At 35.8% G+C, this 20,747-nt stretch overlaps 1 protein-coding gene across 1 annotated transcript; it reads right to left on the reverse strand.

The window, feature by feature from the left end:
• Positions 1-1,023: 1,023 nt before the first annotated feature.
• Positions 1,024-20,464, reverse strand: LOC149412760 (nucleoredoxin-like). Its single transcript, XM_089645519.1, has 6 exons — positions 19,312-20,464; positions 16,886-17,029; positions 13,489-13,602; positions 4,838-4,938; positions 3,447-3,636; positions 1,024-1,133 (listed from the first exon to the last, which is right to left on the reverse strand). Exons 1-6 carry the CDS (start codon positions 19,624-19,626, stop codon positions 1,035-1,037), a joined length of 963 nt encoding a protein of 320 aa, XP_089501645.1. The 5' UTR covers positions 19,627-20,464; the 3' UTR covers positions 1,024-1,034.
• Between the last annotated feature and the right edge of the window lie 283 nt (positions 20,465-20,747).

Below are 20,747 nucleotides of genomic sequence, written 5' to 3' on the forward strand. Positions count from 1 at the left end.
CACAATAAATTTCGGTTATAAATCATTCCGCGAGTTTAATAAATTTCAAAAACTATTTCATCGTTGGAGTGATTCAATTTTTCCAAATACCACCTGATAATCATCTTGTTATTGTCACATTATAACGAGTAGAACATCGGTAGACCCGACCGGGATTCTCGTGAACAAAGGAAAGCTATGACAATAATTTCGTGAACTCCGTAATTTAATCACTCATTGACTTTATGTAGTGAATGTGCTAAACAATAATATTATTAACGATTATTTCAATATTCAAGTACAAGCTATTGAAAGAATCTATCCATCTATGTATCTATATAAATAAAAATGTAAATGTTCGTTTGTTCAAAATCTTAAATCTCCGAAAGTTCTTCACAAATTGCTTTGAAATTTTGACACAACGTTGCGATTGAATAAGCGTGTGTTAGATATACCTATATTATATAGATATCACCTGTGACAGGTAAAATATACCTTTTCTGAAAAAAAGCGCCATCTTTTGGACGAAAAAGCAACACGTGCTATTGTTTCTCTATCTGCACAGAGAGACTGAGCCAAAACAATGCGTGGTGGGGTGCAGCTATTACAAAATATTTTTTTACGTTTTCTAAGTTTTAAAATGGGTGTTCCAGCAATTACAACACTCTATTAAATTAAATGAATATATTAAATTGTCTTGCAGAACGCCTTTCACTGACCTAATATTTCTATATAAAGTTTTAAATTATGCATTTGATAGTTAAAAATTGCTTGCGTTGATAAGCTTTCAGATTCCACTACGTAATACTAGAAGTCGGGATTTAATAGCGCGCAGAAATTTTGGGACTAACTACCATATGTATTCCTCTTTGCCCTAAATACTTATGGAGGGAAATAGTAATACCGAGACAGTGGACATCTTTAATTTATCACTTAACAGACACGAAAGATTATTACTCAGGCAGTTAAGTAATGTATAGTAAATATGTACTGTATTAATACATAATTTTTTCCATTCATTTGTAACCGTTCATTTTATATTCACACAATGGTGATCACTCACCTACAAACAGGACGATGGCCGGATGGTCGCTCAGCCTGTCGAGAGAATACTGGCACAAGATGGAGACGGGTGCTGGTTTCCATGGAAAATTCTGTGAAACATTGTGAAAAAAAGAGGCATTAAAATACAAATTTCGGCTGGATTCCATCTGTCTGTCTGTAATTCCAGTTCAATGAACGTGTCTTTTTAAAACATGATATTCTCAATAGAAAATTTGTCGAGAATTGTTTTATTTTATTTAGGTACATAAAACAGTCATGATGCCCAAAAATTTACATACTGACATGGATATTTTATTACAGAATAATAACAAAAATTATAATAATTTCAAAATAGACACAAAAATAATTATCTAAGTGTGCAAAAGTAAATTAAAAACAAGAAAGGATAAAATACTAATATGCCCATAAACAATTTATTATGTTCACTTGTACTAATTTGACACTGATTTGGATGGGACAATATTGACTGTCTTTAAATAAAGGGCTTCATCACAATATCGGCTTGATATGATTTGGTAGAGACAATATTGACTGTTTTTAAATAGAGGGCTTCATCACAATATCAGCTTGATATGATTTGGTAGGTACAATATTGCCTGTCTTTAAATAAAGGGCTTCATCACAATATCAGCTTGATATGATTTGGTAGAGACAATATTGACTGTTTTTAAATAAAGGGCTTCATCACAATATCGGCTTGATATGATTTGGTAGGTACAATATTGCCTGTCTTTAAATAAAGGGCTTCATCACAATATCGGCTTGATATGATTTGGTAGGGACAATATTGACTGTCTTTAAATAAACGGCTTCATCACAATATCACCTTGTTATGATTTGGTAGGGACAATATTGACTGTCTTTAAATAAACGGCTTCATCACAATATCACCTTGTTATGATTTGGTAGAGACAATATTGACTGTCTTTAAATAAACGGCTTCATCACAATATCACCTTGTTATGATTTGGTAGGGACAATATTGACTGTCTTTAAATAAAGGGCTTCATCACAATATCGGCTTGATATGATTTGGTAGAGACAATATTGACTGTTTTTAAATAGAGGGCTTCATCACAATATCAGCTTGATATGATTTGGTAGGTACAATATTGCCTGTCTTTAAATAAAGGGCTTCATCACAATATCAGCTTGATATGATTTGGTAGGTACAATATTGCCTGTCTTTAAATAAAGGGCTTCATCACAATATCGGCTTGATATGATTTGGTAGGTACAATATTGCCTGTCTTTAAATAGAGGGCTTCATCACAATATCAGCTTGATATGATTTGGTAGGTACAATATTGCCTGTCTTTAAATAAAGGGCTTCATCACAATATCGGCTTGATGTGATTTGGTAGAGACAATATTGACTGTTTTTAAATAAAGGGCTTCATCACAATATCGGCTTGATATGATTTGGTAGGAACAATATTGACTTCTTTAAATAAATTGTAAATTAATATCCTAAACGAATACACTCCAGACTCATTGGATTACACATGATCAAAGTGATGCAAAATTCACTTGCCGTCAAAACGCTTCGCGCATGCGTCGATAGTGCACGGGGTGAGTTATATATCTGCACTGCTCTAACACGTGATTTGAGGTTAAGAGCGTAATGTGCCTCGCTCATGTCATCGTTTCGGCTAGACCGAGCCGTCTCGATACCGCTCGATACTATCTCAGTAATATTGTAAAACATGGGTTTGTGCATATCTGAATATGCACGACCAAAGAATATCTTTGTGCACGACCCATATGCCATATCGCGCTCGCACGTGAGTGTTATACTAGAAGATAGCTAAAATAATCTCCTGGCGGGAATTGTGACTGGAGCGTACTATCGTATATCGAGTGTTGCTGTAAGTTATGTGAAGATTGAAGACAAGCAGTGCAATGCACAAATGCACTTACAAGAGAACCGCCTCTTTGTGAGACCACCGTTTTATTAATTTAAAACTAGCTTGAAATGGCTTTGGCCGTCTTTGGTGACCAGATCTGAATAGACAGGTGCTTCCCCACCTTCCTCTTACCCATATCCTTCCTTTCCCTACTACCTTCAGCCTCACAACATATCAAAATTGGGATGCCATAGTCTCACTGGCTCCAGACGGTTGGGAGCAGTTGGGACTCTTGTGTAGTTTCACAAAAAAATAAATCCACTGTAGTAGCAAGATTCCGGAGATATTTAGCGATGGTTCCCAGAACTTTATTAAATTTCTTTAATTGTTTTTATTTGACTTCACTTAACTCAAACTCTATTGTCTCTTTTTTGTTTTTTTTTTTTTTACTTTTTATTGTTGTATACAGTTATTGTACGGTTAGATTTAGATTTTTTTATGTTGAACCTCTGTCTTTCGTCTACATTAATTATCTTAAATAAAATAAAGACCAACCAAGCCCTCGGGGTCACCGGCTGCCCAAGGGCGCGCGTCCACAGGCGGCGCCCCGGGCGCAAGCACGAGCAGCGCGGGGATGCCCAACACGCCCAGCGCGCCAGCCAGCTCCGTTCGTGCTGCCGAGCATGCCCACGGCACGCTCAGCCACGGCATGCCGCCCGTCACCAGACGGTAAGACTCCTCACTTCTGCAACACAAACACACATCATCAGCACAAACCGTTTGGAGATCGGGAGATTTCAACAACATGTACAAATTTAATCAATAATAATGAAATGGCAATATTTTTACGCATTGGTATAATACAATAACAATAGTCACGAGACTAGCGAGATGCTGACATTTTACAATGTGTTCTTGGTCTCGGTACTGATTATCAACTGTCCACCCGTTAGAACAAAAAAGTAAACGCGCTGTAATATCAGACCCGACACATCATACTTTTGGTGTGTTTTGGGGAGCCGAGAAAAATTACAACTTTCAAAATTATTTTAACAAACGTTGTTCATGAATTGGCGGCTTTGCATTAAAGGTCATAATAATTAACCTGTTTTAAATTTTTTGAAACCGATATACGACCGTGTACGTTAAAAACCTTTATAATTTACAATTTAGCAGCCGTATAGGGTTCATGGAATGTTACACATTGCTTAAAAAACGGTTTAGTTGTGTTTTAGCGCTAACTCTAGAATTATTTTTTAAACCATACCATATGTGGTTATCGTGGTGTATAAATGAAAGATCTCTCCAACTCAGGTATAGCGTTTATTGATAACTTGAAAACTGATTTATAATCGCAATATTTCACGTTTATTATGCACAAATACTATGGAATGCTCGCGAAACTGGGTCGTAGTACAATAGGTAGGTGCAGCCGACGATAGTAAATACTGAATACTAATAATATGCTCGCTGCGTCGGGCTTATTTATATTGTTCAGCCGGTGGCAACAGCAGGTAGTTAAATGGCAACTAAATCCTAGGCACTCGCACAATCTGTGTGTTTCGGGAACCTTACCAATTATTCCTAGGCGGTAGACTCAAACCTTCTGGCGAGTTCTCGTAATGTGAAAGACGGACTTGCGATATTATTGTCGTCAATAGACAAGTAGGTGCTTGCAGTACGTAGGTTGCTTTGTTTACGATTCAATTTCGACTGCAGGTACATAATTCGGGAGTAGGTACTAAGTAGGTCGAGCGGTTTATTATTAATTAGTTAATCTAGATTTTTCTTGACGCCACACATACAATACGATTTCGAAACAGAACTTATAGAGTCTTCACTCAAAGTGTAACTAAAACACCGTTTAACGGTTGGGCAGTGTTTTTTATATTAGTAAGGCTCTATGAATATTACAATTTATTGTCTATAAACACAGAACAACTGACCTGTCGCTGCTAACATAGATGAGGTGGAAGTCGTGGCCTCGTCTCCTCACGAGGGAAAAGGTTTCTGCCAGCTGAGGGGTAAGCGATTTGCAGGGCGGACACTGAAACCAAAACCAGTTGTTATGTACGTACCTAGAACAACGCCGTTGTTAGTATTTCTCTCCGGTTTCACAAAACAACCTAACAACGGAGTACTACCTAATTAGGGTACTTTGAACGGTATCGGGACGTGTACGCACAGAAATCTGTTCTATGTATTAGTGCGGATACCTTAGCGTAAGCGAAGGTGTGCAGTAGTATTGGTGAACAAAACCGGCGACACTGGGCAAAACAATTCCACACAGTATGAACTGCTCATAGCATTTCTCGTTCTCCTGATATCTTTGAAATCTACCATCCAATCTTATATTAGGAGACAATTTTGAGGTATAACCTTTTTGATTTGAGGTTTCGTAACTAAAAATATTTGATGTAAATAAAAATATTTTATGTCTTTTAAATGCGTTGGTTTCAAAAGTTTTATTATCTTTTAGTTGCCAAAGAAAAATTTAAAAAAATGTTTTTAAAAATATAAAAATAAAATGCTCTGACCGAAAAAAAGGTTTTATTGGGTTCTTTGCATGATGTAGTTTCCGGACACCGTGTATATTTAGTATTATGAATGAATAATACATTAACCTAACCTAACCTAACTTTGATTGTTAGGAATAATTACCAGACTGGGCACATGTCGGTATTATGGAGTTTAAAATTATTCAGATATCTCTAAATAGTATAAAACAAAGTCACTATCCGCATCTGTCCGTTTGTGCGCTTAGTTCTTCTAAACTATGCAACGGAGTTTGATAGGGTTTCCACTAGCATTTAGAAAATTTCTTCCGGAGGGTTTATATATAAAACATGGATATTATATTTATTGAAAGTAGAGAAAATTCGAGCCACGCCGGGTCCACGTCAGCTAGTTGTTACTAAAACCCTTTTCTTACGCGAGTATTGGTTGTGTTGTGAAAAATCTCACAGCGTCATATTTTTTAACCTTTTAAACCTCCCGTGGCATCGATGGCGGCCATTTTTGACACTTTTTGTGATTTTGTGGGTTAGAAAAAGATTCCACGAGCTTTTTATCTCTAAATAGTAAAAAATAGTATATTTGTGCCCTAAGTTCTTCCAAAATACGAAACAGATTTTGATATGATTGACACTATCTTGCAGAGAATTTCTTTCGGAAGGTTTACATATATAATACATGCATATTAAATTTATAGAAGATAGAGAAAAGTCGATGTTTTGTAATTAAGTCGTGAAAAAATATTTTCGGGCACTTACATTGCTAACGCTGGCTAAACCTCAGAAGGTACATGAAAATAATGTATGGCGGAATTGTAAATCTTAAAAAGGCCTACAGAAAAGTCCCGAATGGTATATGTTTATTTCCTAAGAATGACCCCCAGTATCGCCTGGTACACATCAGCGGTTGCGGCGTTGCACGACTTTTCTCTACTTTCAATAAATATATTAACCATGCTTTATACATATAAACCTTCCGGAAGAATCTATCTAGTCTATTTTTTAACGCCGGGTACACGCCAAATAGTTCAACTACTCGTATAAACAGGTCAAAATAGGTCTTACTGCATGTAAATGCAATTACAGGAGGGTTTCAAAAAAATTCTAAATAATGACCTCTAACCATTGATGTATTATACTTGATTAGCCCTGTCTAGTTAAATTCATTTAAAAAATAACGCCACGTAGCGTACGTCACAAATATGGAGATGAACTTAACAACCCAACTCTGTTTAAACTCAAGCGTTCAAACTCGTAAGCGAAACCACGGAGAATTTGTTGTCAGAGGAGTTGTAATCTGGACATAATTCAAATTTAAATATTTGGAACTCGGTTATTTTTGTGATTGAAAACATGAACTTGCCCAGCATAGCTGAGAAGCAAAATAGACCAAAAAAATGTAAAACGCAATTCACAGTGCCCATTTCGCATTGCGACATAATGCGTGGGCCTTTTCATAAATGTGCATGTGAACCAAACCAAAATTGTGTTGGGGATGTTTTTAAATGAATATGCCGTGTCTAGTCTAATTTAGTCTATGCCTCTAACTTAATTAAGTATCCTCATTCACGATTTTATAACATAAAAAATAAACAGTTTATTGAGTCATTGGGTGGAGTGCTCCCGCATGTTGGAGAGGGTTCAGAAAACGTTTTTGAACCCTCTCCAACATGATTGAGCACTCCACCCAATGACTAAATAATGACCTCTAAATTAATAAAGTATCCTCATTCACGGTTTTATAACATAAAAAATAAACAGTTTATTAGTCATTGGGTGGAGGGCTCCCTCATGTTGGAGAGGGTTCAGAAAACGTTTTTGAACCCTCTCCAACATGAGGGAGCACTCCACCCAATGACTAAATAATGACCTCTAAATTCATAAAGAATCCTCATTCACGGTTTTATAACATAAAAAATAAACAGTTTATTAGTCATTGGGTGGAGGGCTCCCTCATGTTGGAGAGGGTTCAGAAAACGTTTTTGAGAGTTGTTTACATGAGGGAGAGTGCGGCAACTATCACCTATCACTAGCACTACCAATGAACTTTCTTCTGGGTATGCTCGGACTTCGCTCCTTGCAAGAGATGGAGGGAAGAGAGGGGTATGTCGCGTTTTGTATCAGAGCTGTGAGGTGGTGAGGTGCAATGAGGTGCAATGGGGAGGGGTTTGAGAGGAGGGGAAGTTTTTTTGAAAAAGAAACATTCCCGGGTTACCAATAACCTGACAATATTTGAAAATCTCCTACCACTTAATTATTGAACTAAATGTTGCTTTTGTTGTGATGGAGGACTTAGCCAGCCGAGAAATTTAACACACAACGCCTGGGTGGGACCCAACTGCTCCCAAGGGAAGGGAGGTGCGTAGAGGGAGTAAAGGTAAAGAGTAAAGGAGTTGGAATAAAGGGCCAAGGGGTGAAGGGTTTTTATTTTGTGAATACCGCACAAGAGTTCCAACCGTCTGAAGCCAGTTGAGGGATGCAGCACTACTCATAACAGTAATACATGCAGTCGAATGAGGTGTTTGACGCTGAGCATATATTTATCTAGCCACCCCCTCCCCCCCCTCGTATAGGAAACTACTACGACACCTCACTTCATTTGAGGTGGGACACCTCAACACCTCATTTCAGTATTTGACTACGTCATACAAAGTCATTCTAATATTGTGTCTTACCCAACACTAGACAAGAGGCATCATCGAGAAATCAGCTGTTTTGGAGAGCGTGATGTTCCTTATGACTATCTTAGAAGGCGTCATCATAGATTATTCTATTTTTCTGTCTGTAGGAACTACCTGCCAATAGTTCTTCTGGAGTATGTTGCGCCGGAAAAAAACTCTGAACTTTTATTACCTCGACACTATACAACTATCTTCCAGATATGTATTAAAACAGCCAGCATTTTTATAAGGTCATTTAAAAAAGAAAATACGTACATCTCTTGTCATGTTTTTAATGTTCTCCTTTCTCTCCCTTTCTTTTCCCTTTATTTGTAATCGTCCATAATTTATGTTTACCTTTGTGTAACCGACTAAGCACCTTTCTGAAAATTCCTTCCTTTCTTTTTCCTTATAAGTGTACTTTTGGTTTCTTTGTTCTGTTTTCTCGTGGTGTTTGCTCTACTGAACCTATTTTTGTCATTTTCGTACTTATATTTTTGATTTATCAACATACCTATGTAAAAAAATTTTACCCACGCTTATGCTCCCATCTTTTACTTTTACTTTTCCCCCGTCCTAAAATGAGTTTTATAACTCATCGGGATTGCACTGAAGCAAGCAATAAATAATAATAAAAAAAATTAAAATATCGGCGTTTTAAAAGGGAAATCATATTAGATTATATCCTCCTTAAGGCCCCGTAGTAAGCGTCCAAAAATGGTTTGAAAGGGAGATATGTAAAGACGAATGTTAGAGGGAGAGCGCTAATATTGAAAAACGATAATAATTAAGCGAAATTAGTTAAAATATAGACTCGTTTGAATAGAGCAAAAATCTCTCGACAAATGCTTGAGTTGCATTTGCACTGTGATTTTTTTCGAGCTAATCATATAGATAACAGAAAAAACGGGTTTTGAATAATTTTCGGAGCGATTTTTGCGATTTTTTTCTATCGCAAAATTTCGTACTACTAACGTTTCGGATAACAAATGTACAGATATTTATCTTAAAAATAACTTTTTTTGGAACTTAAAAACTTAAAGAATTAACGAGAAACATATAATAAATCGGTAGAAATTTGAGCATGCGGGGGGCAGCATAAGGCGACATAAGACTAACGAGGGTTTGCTCGACGCTCACATTTTAATTATTTCTGATGATGATGGATCCCTATAGATGTAAGTTATTTATATTTAAGATTAATAAAACAGAAACATACCATTAAAATATTTTATGTTAAACGGTTTGAAAATTGTATAAAACATTTTTCGAATATTAAATTAGCGGTAAGCTAAACTTCCCGAAGGATCGCTTAAGAAACACGAAACGATCGATTTTCTAGTCCTGCTAGGGCAAAGTCGACTGTAGGTCCGTTCATTACGCCGGACCTCGCACCGTATATTGTTTTTACACGACGTCATCATTTATGTCGTTATGATTCCCACTTTATTTTAGAGATTTGTTAGGGCAGATTAATCTGTCGAATACACCAGGCCCGGCGTCGTATATTTTTGTGCACGGCTGCTTCACTTATTAATTAATCTACTAATTAGTCAAAATATCTCCTGATTTTTTTTAAAATTTAAGTCATTTCAAGTGAAAAAAAACACTTTAGTAGTGAATAATAAAATAGTTAATTTAGAATAAACAATAATATCAATTCAAAAAAATTACTCAACAAAACCTTACGGTCTTCTGAAATCTAATGTGTCAACACCATTTTTCAGTTTAAAATAGTGCAAAAACAAAAAACAAAAACAATAGTAAAATTTAAAAAAAACAGTGTTTCCCCACTGCGACGAATTGCATCAAATCATCTGCTGATAAATTCAACATAAATAAAATAAAATGCCATTTAAAAACTTTATCTAACTACCTAAAAATGATCAATAACATTATCCAGTGTCAAATGGTGTTTAATTTATTAAATAGACGCAAAAAGTGATCCTCAAGGCAAATCCATGTGACCTTAAATCATATTCTGATACATTCAACAACAATATAAAAAAATGATACTTAAAAAATACATCAATCATTCGTTATAATTTAAATAATGATTTGATTTATTATTGTCTTACTTCTATCGACCAGTGGACAAAGCGTAATCACTCACATACCGATCAATATCTTTCAAAAACTAGAAATAAGCCGATAGATGTCACTACAGTGTTAATTTAATAAAAAATGATGTAAATATATAAAAATTATCAATATCAAAGTCAAACCATCTTTAAAAAAGGCCCCAAAAAGTTATATGGTTCAAAATTTTGAAAGCTTCAAAGAATTATTATTACAAACAATGACTGATAGAATTAATCTCCAACTGCAAAATTTTATAAAAAACCATAAATAAACTATTTTTTTATATTAATAACGATATAAAAGACCTGGTTAAGAGCGTAGAATTCTGCTCGAGCAAAACTGATGATTTTGAAAAAGAAATTAAAAAAAAACAAACGATCACCAAAAAGAAAAGGAAGCGAAAATTGATGAATTGCAAAAAGAGGTTAAAAACCTCAAACCATCTGTAAATCATATCCAACAGAGCGCGCTTGAAAATTCTATCGAAATACAAGGAATCGAATTGAAGAAAAATGATAACGTACAACAACTCATTGAACTATTGATGTCGGCCCTAGACTGCAGCGACCCATTAAAAAATAATTCTTTGATAAGCTGCTATAACTATCCAGCCAAGCAAATTATTTCTATCCATTTCAATTCAAAAGAAGCAAAGGAGAAGGTCATTAAACAAAAAAAAATTAAAGAAATTCTCACCCCTAAAGAAATATACTCGGATTCAACGCAGAAAATCTTAATCAATGACAAGCTAACCCAACAAAATAAGCAGCTCCTGCGGTTGGCAAAGTCGACAAAAGCTTTGGGATACAAATATATATGGACGAAGGACGGAAACATTTTACTAAGAAAGAGCGACGACTCCCCTATAATATGAATTAAGGGTGCAAACGACATACCATTACAGTAAACATGTACTTGGATATGAGGAAGAAATCTTATCACCTTGACCATTAATAATTAACGCACAACAAAAACCAAAAAATGGAAGACATAGCAGACTTATATAACACATATGTATAATATATATAACACATCACCAATCCAATGTACATCTACTAATGATTCCGAAATAGTGTTCAACGTTGGATATTTGAAAGGGGACGAGAATTCTTTAAAGAATTTGTAAAGACTTCTTTAGGCGAAGCTTAATTCCAAATCACTATTTTGATTAATCTTTATAACGAATTGGTGTACATTATGAAAACCAAAAAATATGCTTTAGTTAAATTGAAGGTTTTCCCATCGCTTCGCTTGAGTAGAATACAAATAAAATAATAAATCACTCAATAAAAAATATAAATGCAAACTACTACAAAAAATATTTTTTCAATAGAAATGTATGAACGCACAAAGGAAACAACTTTTTAAAAATACAGTTTTATAGCTAAGATTATCTGTGACAGTTTCACTTGATTAACTTTTTTGCTTTCTTATAAAATTATTTACACAATAAGTAAAAACCAGCTTTTTGCTTGAAATCGAACGTTTCTATACTACGTTTGTCAAGCGATTTTAATGCCTATTACCTACGATAGGTATACCAAGAATATACAAATTTTTGGCTTGTAGCTTCCTCTTAAAACTATTTCAAAAAATTAATTAAAAAATATATATGTATATTGTATCTTTACCTTTATATTATTTTAAAACTTTTTATTATTTTCACATTGTATAATTTGTATGGTTACCATAACACGGGCGATGGCCTAGTATGGTAGTTGAAAATTTAAATGTTTAAAAATCTATAAAATAAAAGATATATTTTTTTTAAACTTACGTCTTTGATTATGGCTCTATTTTAAGGTATTGTCTCGTCTTAAAATTAAATCAACACGTTTTATACAATTTCCACAGCACTTTATCTCATTTTTAAGCACGACATCCTATATATACTATGATTTTCTGTTCCCATCGATAATCATCGACAATCAGTCGTGGATATCAACACATTCGCTTTTGTTTAATATATTATTTAAAAAAAATAAAACACTTAAAAATATTTTTAAAATCTGTATGGAATCTTACTACTGGAGAAGTAATATCCCGAACTTTGATTATATAAATGTCTAGATTGAGCGTTCGAGCGACGAAACGCCAAAAAAAATATCGGCCAACTGTTGGCTGATAAGCTCGTTCAGTCCGTTCAGTTGTGAAACTATCGCTGTGCGGTAAACACGTGTTGTGTGACATTTGAAAATGACGATTTGCGCTATAACAGTGTGCAGAAATTACAAAGGACGATTGAAAATAACTAAAAATGTTACCTATCGTAGGTAAAATACCTTTTCAAAGCCATATAATAACCATTTAGTTAAAGAAACAATTCAGTTTTAATAGTGTAATTTAGTCTTGAGAACGCCATATTTTGACGCATTGTTTACAGGGTTGCCTGTTCTTCAAATTAAAATACCCACATAAGGTAAAAATTGCAAGGCGTAAATGACGCCGTTCTATTTATACAGAACATTAACTTTAAATTCAGTAAATTTAAATGATTCATATCTTTAAGAAATATAAGAATCTAGTAAATAAAAAAAATTCCCATGAGTGCGTTGTTAATTTTAAAATAGGTTTTAATAATTACCCAAAGTACACTATATATAATAATATTATAATTGTGAAAGTTTGTCTTTGTGTTTAAGTGTTTGTAAATTCTTCGGGTTGACAATATATTTAAAAAAGTTATGAATTCTAAATTTGTTTATCTATTAAAATTACAAAAAAATGTGACAGGTTTGTTTGGTGAAGTATCAAGTAAACTTTTAATTTTATTCATGCATATTTTACAGAATACCTAATGATCCTATATATTTTTAGGTAGGTATAGATTTACCTGGTTGTGGGCCACCTTCTTTAATTGATGATGATAAAAATTTAAATTTAGACACAGCGATACCTGCCGGCCATTTGGCAGCGTCTAGGAATGTATCTTTCTTATTTTCCGTATTTCTTGTTTATTTGTTAAAAATAATCAAATAAAAATAAATCTCTTTTAACAATGATTTTCTTTTCATTTATTTCATTATATTCATGTAGAAAACTATCTTACTTAAATGAATTCAAAATTAAACGAATTATAGGTCCCGCAAAATCGAAACATATTTTTTCCCAACTTTTTTGGGAAATACTAGGGAGCTGGTATCGCTCAATACGCCTACAGTGACGTTAAGCGCTTACGTCAACGATATAGGTTGCGTATACTTGTGTGCGTGACACGCACACAAGTATTTCAAATCTGGCCTGTTCTTTCTGTTGGAATAACAGTGCGACACTCTATCTAGACATTTATATAATCAAAGATCCCGAATTACTTCTCCAGTGAAATATTAGGTTAACACTCACCCAATGAGCCCCGAAGTAAAATGCCTTAATTGAGGTCTCCGGTAAGTCGTTGTAGGTTAACGAGGGTTGTGGCTGCAGGTCACTGCAGCGCTCCAGGAGGACACCCTCTAGGATCTGTGATCAGATAAAAATAGATAGCCAATATTACGTTTTGTTAGTATTAGGTTTGAAAAAATAATGGCTATCGTTCTATCGACAACTCAAAAATCAGCGACCTCCACTTTGAAAACCACTAAAATAGATCATAGAACAGATCAAGTTGGTTCGGTGTTACATCCGAAATTGCATGCGAATTATAGAGTTTCTGATGAACTTGTAAAGTGGACTGTTAAACACTAAATTTGACGACAATGTTGCTTGATGGAATTGGGTGAAAGTAAATATAGTATAACAACAGCATTTACCATGAGAAAATCTGCTGGCGGAATTCGGACACACAATTATTGCCTCGTCATAATTTTTTTGGAAACCACGACAATAATTATTCAGAGTGCGCCTCAGTGTAATAATGATCACGAAAAGACAATTACAAACACAAAAAAAACTCTACTGAATAACACCAATTCATAAATAAACCCTATCTTTCTCATTAGTACAAAATAAAATAACTCGATTTTCTCACTTTCTTCTGTTCCATTTTTCAAATAGTTTCAAACTAAATAGTGCTGGTTAGGAAAGGTAGGTACTGTGGAAAATTGGAAAAGGAAAGCACGTGACAATAGGAGCCAAACCTAACATATATATTCTCAATTTGAAATCCAATAACAGGCATCCAGTTTCTTTCTCAGTGAAATGCGAAATACAAATAAGCTCATTTATGTATGACGCATCGAACAAATAATTTTATCCACCAACGCGTGTGAACCACGCTTTACGTATCGACCAGATAATGTTCATATTGTGAACGTTCGAAAATAGAATATGACAAAGAATGATAATAAGCGATTATTTTTATTTGAAATTAGAAAAGTAAGTTCATACGGCTTCTTTTCGCAGACCGTTACTAAAGGCGGGAACGGTAAAAAAATAAATTATATTCAAACTCAGTTCTTAGCGGGAGTCTTTTAGCGCGATGCGATTATTTATTACTGCCATCCCAATTTAGTACGAAATTCGAAAACCCGGCAAAATTTTTTCGCACTTATTTTTATGTGATTACTTTTTTTCAAAATACTCACAACTGCTCCCTACTGTCCGAAGTCAATGAGGGGGGGTGAAGGGAGAGGGGACGAGAAACAGATGAAAGGAGAAAGGTACCATGATAACTCAACACAGTGACAATTCAACACACCTTTAATAAGAGATATAGTCATTAAAAGCGATGAAAAAACTAACATAAAACCTTACCTACGTAACCTTGTTTTGTTTCATCACTTTTCATGACTTTATATCACTTTTTAAATGTGTGATGAATTGTGATTTTGATGAGTAATCCGGTCACCCAATAATTGTATATATTTCCTCAAAGATATTATAATAATGTACTAATTACAATAGCTCTCAGTTACTCAATTTTGTTAGAAATAGCACACGACGCGTGACAGTTTAATATGAAATAAATGGTAGAGACTTTTGAAATACAGGGTTTTCCAATAAGAGGTGTTATTTTGATATTCAATCGTAAAAGATCAGTAATTTTGTAGCTTGTGTGGCACGTAGCGCCGTCTTGTTGAAAATAAACATTTTCCAAATCAATATCATCCAATTCCAGCCATAAAAAACATTAATCATCTCTCAATAGCGCAATCCATTCACCGTAACTGTTGCTCCAGCCTCATTTTCGAAAAAGTAAGGTCCAATGACTCCGCCGGACCATAAACCGCACCAAACAGTCACACGTTGAGGATAGAGGGCTTTTCAACAATAACTCTTGGGTTTTCCGAGTCCCAGATGCGACAATTTTGCTTGTTGATGAAGCCACCGAGGTGGAAATGGGCCTCATCACTCAAGATGATTTGCATATGATTCACACAAGTGAATTTTAATAATTTCAATGCGCTGTTGAAGCGTGTATTGTTCCATTTTTATTAATGATGTAGTTTCTACTTGTCAAATGTCAAAAAAAGACAGCTTCAAAAGTAACATCTATCGAAATAGCGGGCTATTCAAAATAACACCTCTTATTGGAAAACCCTGTATTTCAATATTAAAAATCTTATATTCTTCTTTAGTTCGAAGTCAAGTCGAATATAATTCTTCAATCTTGTCCCCTTACTTCGAAATCCAATCTGACTCCATTGAAAACATTCAGCATAAATTCCTAAGATTCATTAACTATAAACTCGGTCTACCAATTGAAACAATAACTACAATAATTTGATGAAAGAACTAAACTTATTAAAACTCTCAGATAGAAGACTTTTTTCCGACTTGATTTTTATTTTTAAATTGTTAATGGTATTATAGACAGCCCCTATTTATTAAGTCTAATTACCTTCCATTTACCTACAAGAACTAGACGATCCAAAATTCTTTTTAAGTGCAACAACAATATCAGGACTGAGTCTTTTAGATACTCCCTTATACCTAGATTGCATACAGTTGGCAATGTTTTCTCAGAAGTAGTAGATGTATTCAACTGCACGGAATATAGTTATAAGAAGGCTATAATTACATACCTAAATCACAATAATCAATGATAGGAATGATAATATTCTTCTGCATGGCTCCTATATCATATTTACCACATCTAAACTATTTGCTCCAGATATATTATAGTGTTGGCTATCATATGTATTATTTTATTAAAAAATATTATTTCTTATTCAAAAGCTGTTGAAAAATTAAATCGCTGTCAGCCATGAATTATTAAAGCCAAATTGCGATACCTGCCCAGCTATTCCAAGTAGAATTAATTTTGAAGGTAACAATAAACTCAGTACTAATTACTCTATTATAATAATTTGCTAGATTAAACATGTTAACAAGTCACTTTTTACTATACATATTAATTCTGTTCAAATAAAATATTCTCTGTTATAACATTCTATACCTTAATAGAATTTACTATCATAAACACCTCATACCTCGTTATATGTCAGGTCTTATACAAACCTAGTATTCATTCGACTATTATTACACTAGTAGATATTTCTTTTAATTATGTATTGTCTAACTGCACTTATATTAACAACCGTACCATATGCAATAATATTTTTGTGTACACATTACTTGTTCTGTAATTTATTACTAATATTCTCCTGTGTACCACTGTATGCTTATAATCTGATGTATCATTCCATTGTAAAAGCCATTTTATGGCGTTTAAATAAATAAATACTAGGTATGTCAATATAATCGAATGTACGTCAATTACCGCATATTTCGCTTGTCACTTTTGAGATATCCTTAGCAGATCGCTAAGATCCTTGACTCTGGATCGAGAGGTCTAGCCTACCTGCGGGATGGTGCGAGGTCTCCAGGGGAATCCCTCGGGCTGCAGCAGCTGGTCTAGCGAGGGCCGGCTGAGCTCCCCATCGGGCCCCAGTAGCACCAGTGTGGGGGCACCAGCTTTCACACGGTGCTGGCGGATTAGACGCGTCTAAGAACAACATAAACTCCGTCAAGTCAAACATAGAATCATAGTAAATTCATCTGTGATTTAGTTTATTCGGTGTTTCCGTTTCACCTCCGGACCGTAACAAAATAATATCATATCTTCAAATAATCTCGCCGACGCGCGACGTTCAATTTCAAATAGATTCGCTGTGTTTGAACATATTTCAAAATAAACAAATAAAACTATTTTTGAAGGCAGATGAAAGATTTTATTATTACAAATCGAAATATTCAATTAAAAATATAAAAATTTGAACGCAAACATAGATAAAGATTTTAAAGTCGATTACCGATAGTTTTTTATCGTGTAATCTGTAATTACTACTTTGCGTGAAACTAAAAAAAACACATTCAATTAGTAAAAAGTATTATAAAAGCTATCGTGACTTCACTTTTTTTTGTAGCATATTTAATATAAAATTTGCAAACAAATATATTTTTCAAATGCAAAATGTTGTTTCATAGAATTATTTAAAAAAATAAATTGTTTTGGTAATTTTTTAAATGCAAATACAAATAATGATGTTATCTCTTTCTAAAAATGTTTAAATCATATATCTCACCGTGATACAAAATGAGATAGCATGAAAATATTTGCAAGCAAATATATTTTATAATGCAAAATGTTGTTTCATAGAATTATTTTAAAACTTTCGTGAGCGTTTATGGTAATCTTTTAAATGCAAATACAAAGAATGATGTTCTCTATTTCTAAAAATGTTTAAATCATATATCTCACCGTAATATAAAATTAGATAGCATGAGTCCCTTTGAGGCCGGGAAAAATATCTACCAAAAGGACCCTTGGGGTTTTAATGCTGGTGGCCTGCTTATTGTCTTTGAAAGATGTTGTAATAATAATAATATTTGGCTAATTTATATAGCGCCGTTTTCGTGAAAAATCACCTCAAGGGCGCTACAGTAAATAGAAGTTTTTAAAATTGCGATATCCTATCTAGATGGTGTCCGGGAACTACTGGTACAAGCGGGAAACTGGTTAAACAGAATTGATATTTTTTCAATTTGGGAGGCAGATTTGGGTACCGCCGCCCCGGGACCCATTTATTAGATAACCAAACCGATCACATAACAGATCACCCCAAGTTTTTATATTAACTCTACACAGGAGGCCCTGAAGAAAATAATTTCCCTTAGTGCCTATGTCATCTTTGGGGATGCTGTGTGGAGGGTCTTTTTGTGGAGAGGAAGGAGTGAACATGGGTCTTGAAGAGTCCCATGTTGTAGGAGGGAGGAAACACATAGGCCGGCAGTTCGTTCCACAGCCGAGCTGTTGAACTTAAGAACGAATCGTAGAAGCGACCCGTTCTCATGTGACAAATGTCAACCGTGTACAAATGGCGCGCGTTTGGTGTGTATTCCGACTACGCACCGGTGCCGAAGGGATCAATGACGCTAGTTCCTCAGAGCATCTTCCATTGTAATACTAATAGAACAAGGACAGCATACCTACCTGACGCCTGTGCTCTAAAGATTGCAGTCCGTTTGTTAAGATTGGGGAATCTATCAAACGGACCGCACGTTTCTGCACAGAGTCAAGGGTTTTTTTCAGGTATTTAGGGGCTCCGGACCAGAGATGGCTGCCAAATTCGACAGTAGGGCGCACTTGCGATTTGTACAGGGTCAGCAGTTGAAGTGATACAATTGTGATTTATCAGGGGTGCCCGTGAGGTGTGCTCAGGATACGCTTGCCCACCAGCTGCGTGGCTGCTTTGGGGATACCTTGCATCGCCTTGCGCCGTAGTGTGAGGAATATATTCATACCTCATACCTTTTACCTTCCCAGAACTTTCTCTCCTCCCTTTCCTTAAAAAAGACCCTCACACAGCATCCTAAAGACGACATAGGCCCTGAGGGAAATAATTTTTCTCAGGGCCTCCTTTGTGAGGTCCTTCAGCATCATATGCGGGATAAGAGGGGAATGCGGGCGGGTGTTCCAAACTATGTAGTCCGTGTGCAAAAATAATGTCATCTTTAAAAGATTTCCTTTTACGTCCTTTCTTAATTTTATTAGAATCTAAGTGGTAACGGATAGGAAAATACAATTTTTTCTGTTGATAAAAAAACAAACCTAGAATCGGTGTTTAACGGGGAACTTAAAAGGGGAAAAAATGGAGCGAATGGACATTTGATGTCACATGCAATTTTTTGCGAAACAACTGGGCTTAGTGTTGCTTTGAGGGAGGTATGTGTGGTTAGTGTTGCATTGAGGTTGTCGTGAGGCTGAAGGAATTGGGGTGTACTCACTCGGGTTTCGACGTCTTCTAAGGGAACAGCGCACCAGGGCAGCTCTTGAATATCACTTAAGAAGGCTTCAGGGTCTTCCTCGTCCCCTTGCACGGAGGCACTGAGCGATGCCCACGCCACGTGCACGATCTCCAGCGCGCCGGGCAGCGCGGCGTGCAGAGCGCACAGTTGCTCCGTGAACTGCTGCCCGCCCGCCCAGGGGAAGTACAGCCCGATGATGGGCGCGGGGCGTAGCGCTTGGGCTGTGGGGAGAGGGGGCCCGGTGGCACCGCAACGCAGCAAACGGGGCCCGCAGATTCTCTCCTGCCACTCCATCACACTCAGAAAGTTTATCTGATCAACGAATTCACCTCTTTCATCTATTTAATACTGCTTTATACTCATGGTGTATTTAGTGTCTTTGACAAAGAAAGGATCTTTTCCCAGGGTGTTCTGATCAAAGTATTCACCTCTTCCAGTCGTGTCTACGTTGATCTTTCTCCCATTTCTTATAAACTACATATGTAATACCCGCTGCTCTTCATTCACAGTGAGTTGTTGTCTTTGTCAGTGAGGAGGTTTTTTCAGGGGTTCTCTTATAAAGGACTCATCTCTTTCGGGCGTTCCAGTGATAGCTTCGTTATAATTTGTAATTTGTCTCATAAAAATAACACATGTAATACTAACTGGTCTACACTAACGGTGAGTTCCTTGGCAGTGTTCTTATATATGTTCCTATAAATGACTTCACTTCTTTCAGAAAGATTTCTGATAACACCAGAAATACTGTTCTATATTCACGAGGAATTCTATTTAAAAGTGCCACTTCTTCACTTCAGTTTGGCACTGTTGTTGTTTAGATTGTTATTGTTTTTGGTGGTTCATCGCCAGTAAGCCCATTACCCGATACACGGTGTTGGGTGACTCTGTCACAAAACACCGACACTGTACGGAGCGCTGGCGAGGCTACGTGAACAACGGTAAAGCGAGGCGAGTGCGTCAACTACACTATCGCGTTCAGACCCCTCCAGGTAATCCCTCCGAGGGAATAGAGACTTCATAACAGAAAGAGAGGTTAAAACGTAGCTCTCAGCGGCAGGACATTACCGGTAGCACTGACAGAAAAACAACATTCACCGTCTAACTCCGGAACATAAACAGTAAACATTCAAGGCAGAGGTTATGAGCTTTTAATAATATTATCGTGCTTGTGCGCATGCGTGGTATGACGCTCGATACCTTTATGGCCCTGCCGCCGAAAGCTTTATGATAACTTCCCTCTCTGTTACTTGCGCAGTTTGTAAGAGGGAGTGAGAGGTTGCGAGGGGGCTATCAGCTGTATGGCTTTACACTTTACCTCCCCTCGCCGGAACTGTTATGTCATAATGGAGCGAAGCGAATGCACCGTTTTAAATAATAATGGGGCGCAGCTTGCATTGCCACTGAGTAGCACAATC

This window comes from Hesperophylax consimilis, chromosome 22 (genome assembly GCF_061612785.1).
Source record: "Hesperophylax consimilis isolate HC1 chromosome 22, BYU_Hcon_1.0, whole genome shotgun sequence".
Taxonomy (NCBI): domain Eukaryota; kingdom Metazoa; phylum Arthropoda; class Insecta; order Trichoptera; family Limnephilidae; genus Hesperophylax; species Hesperophylax consimilis.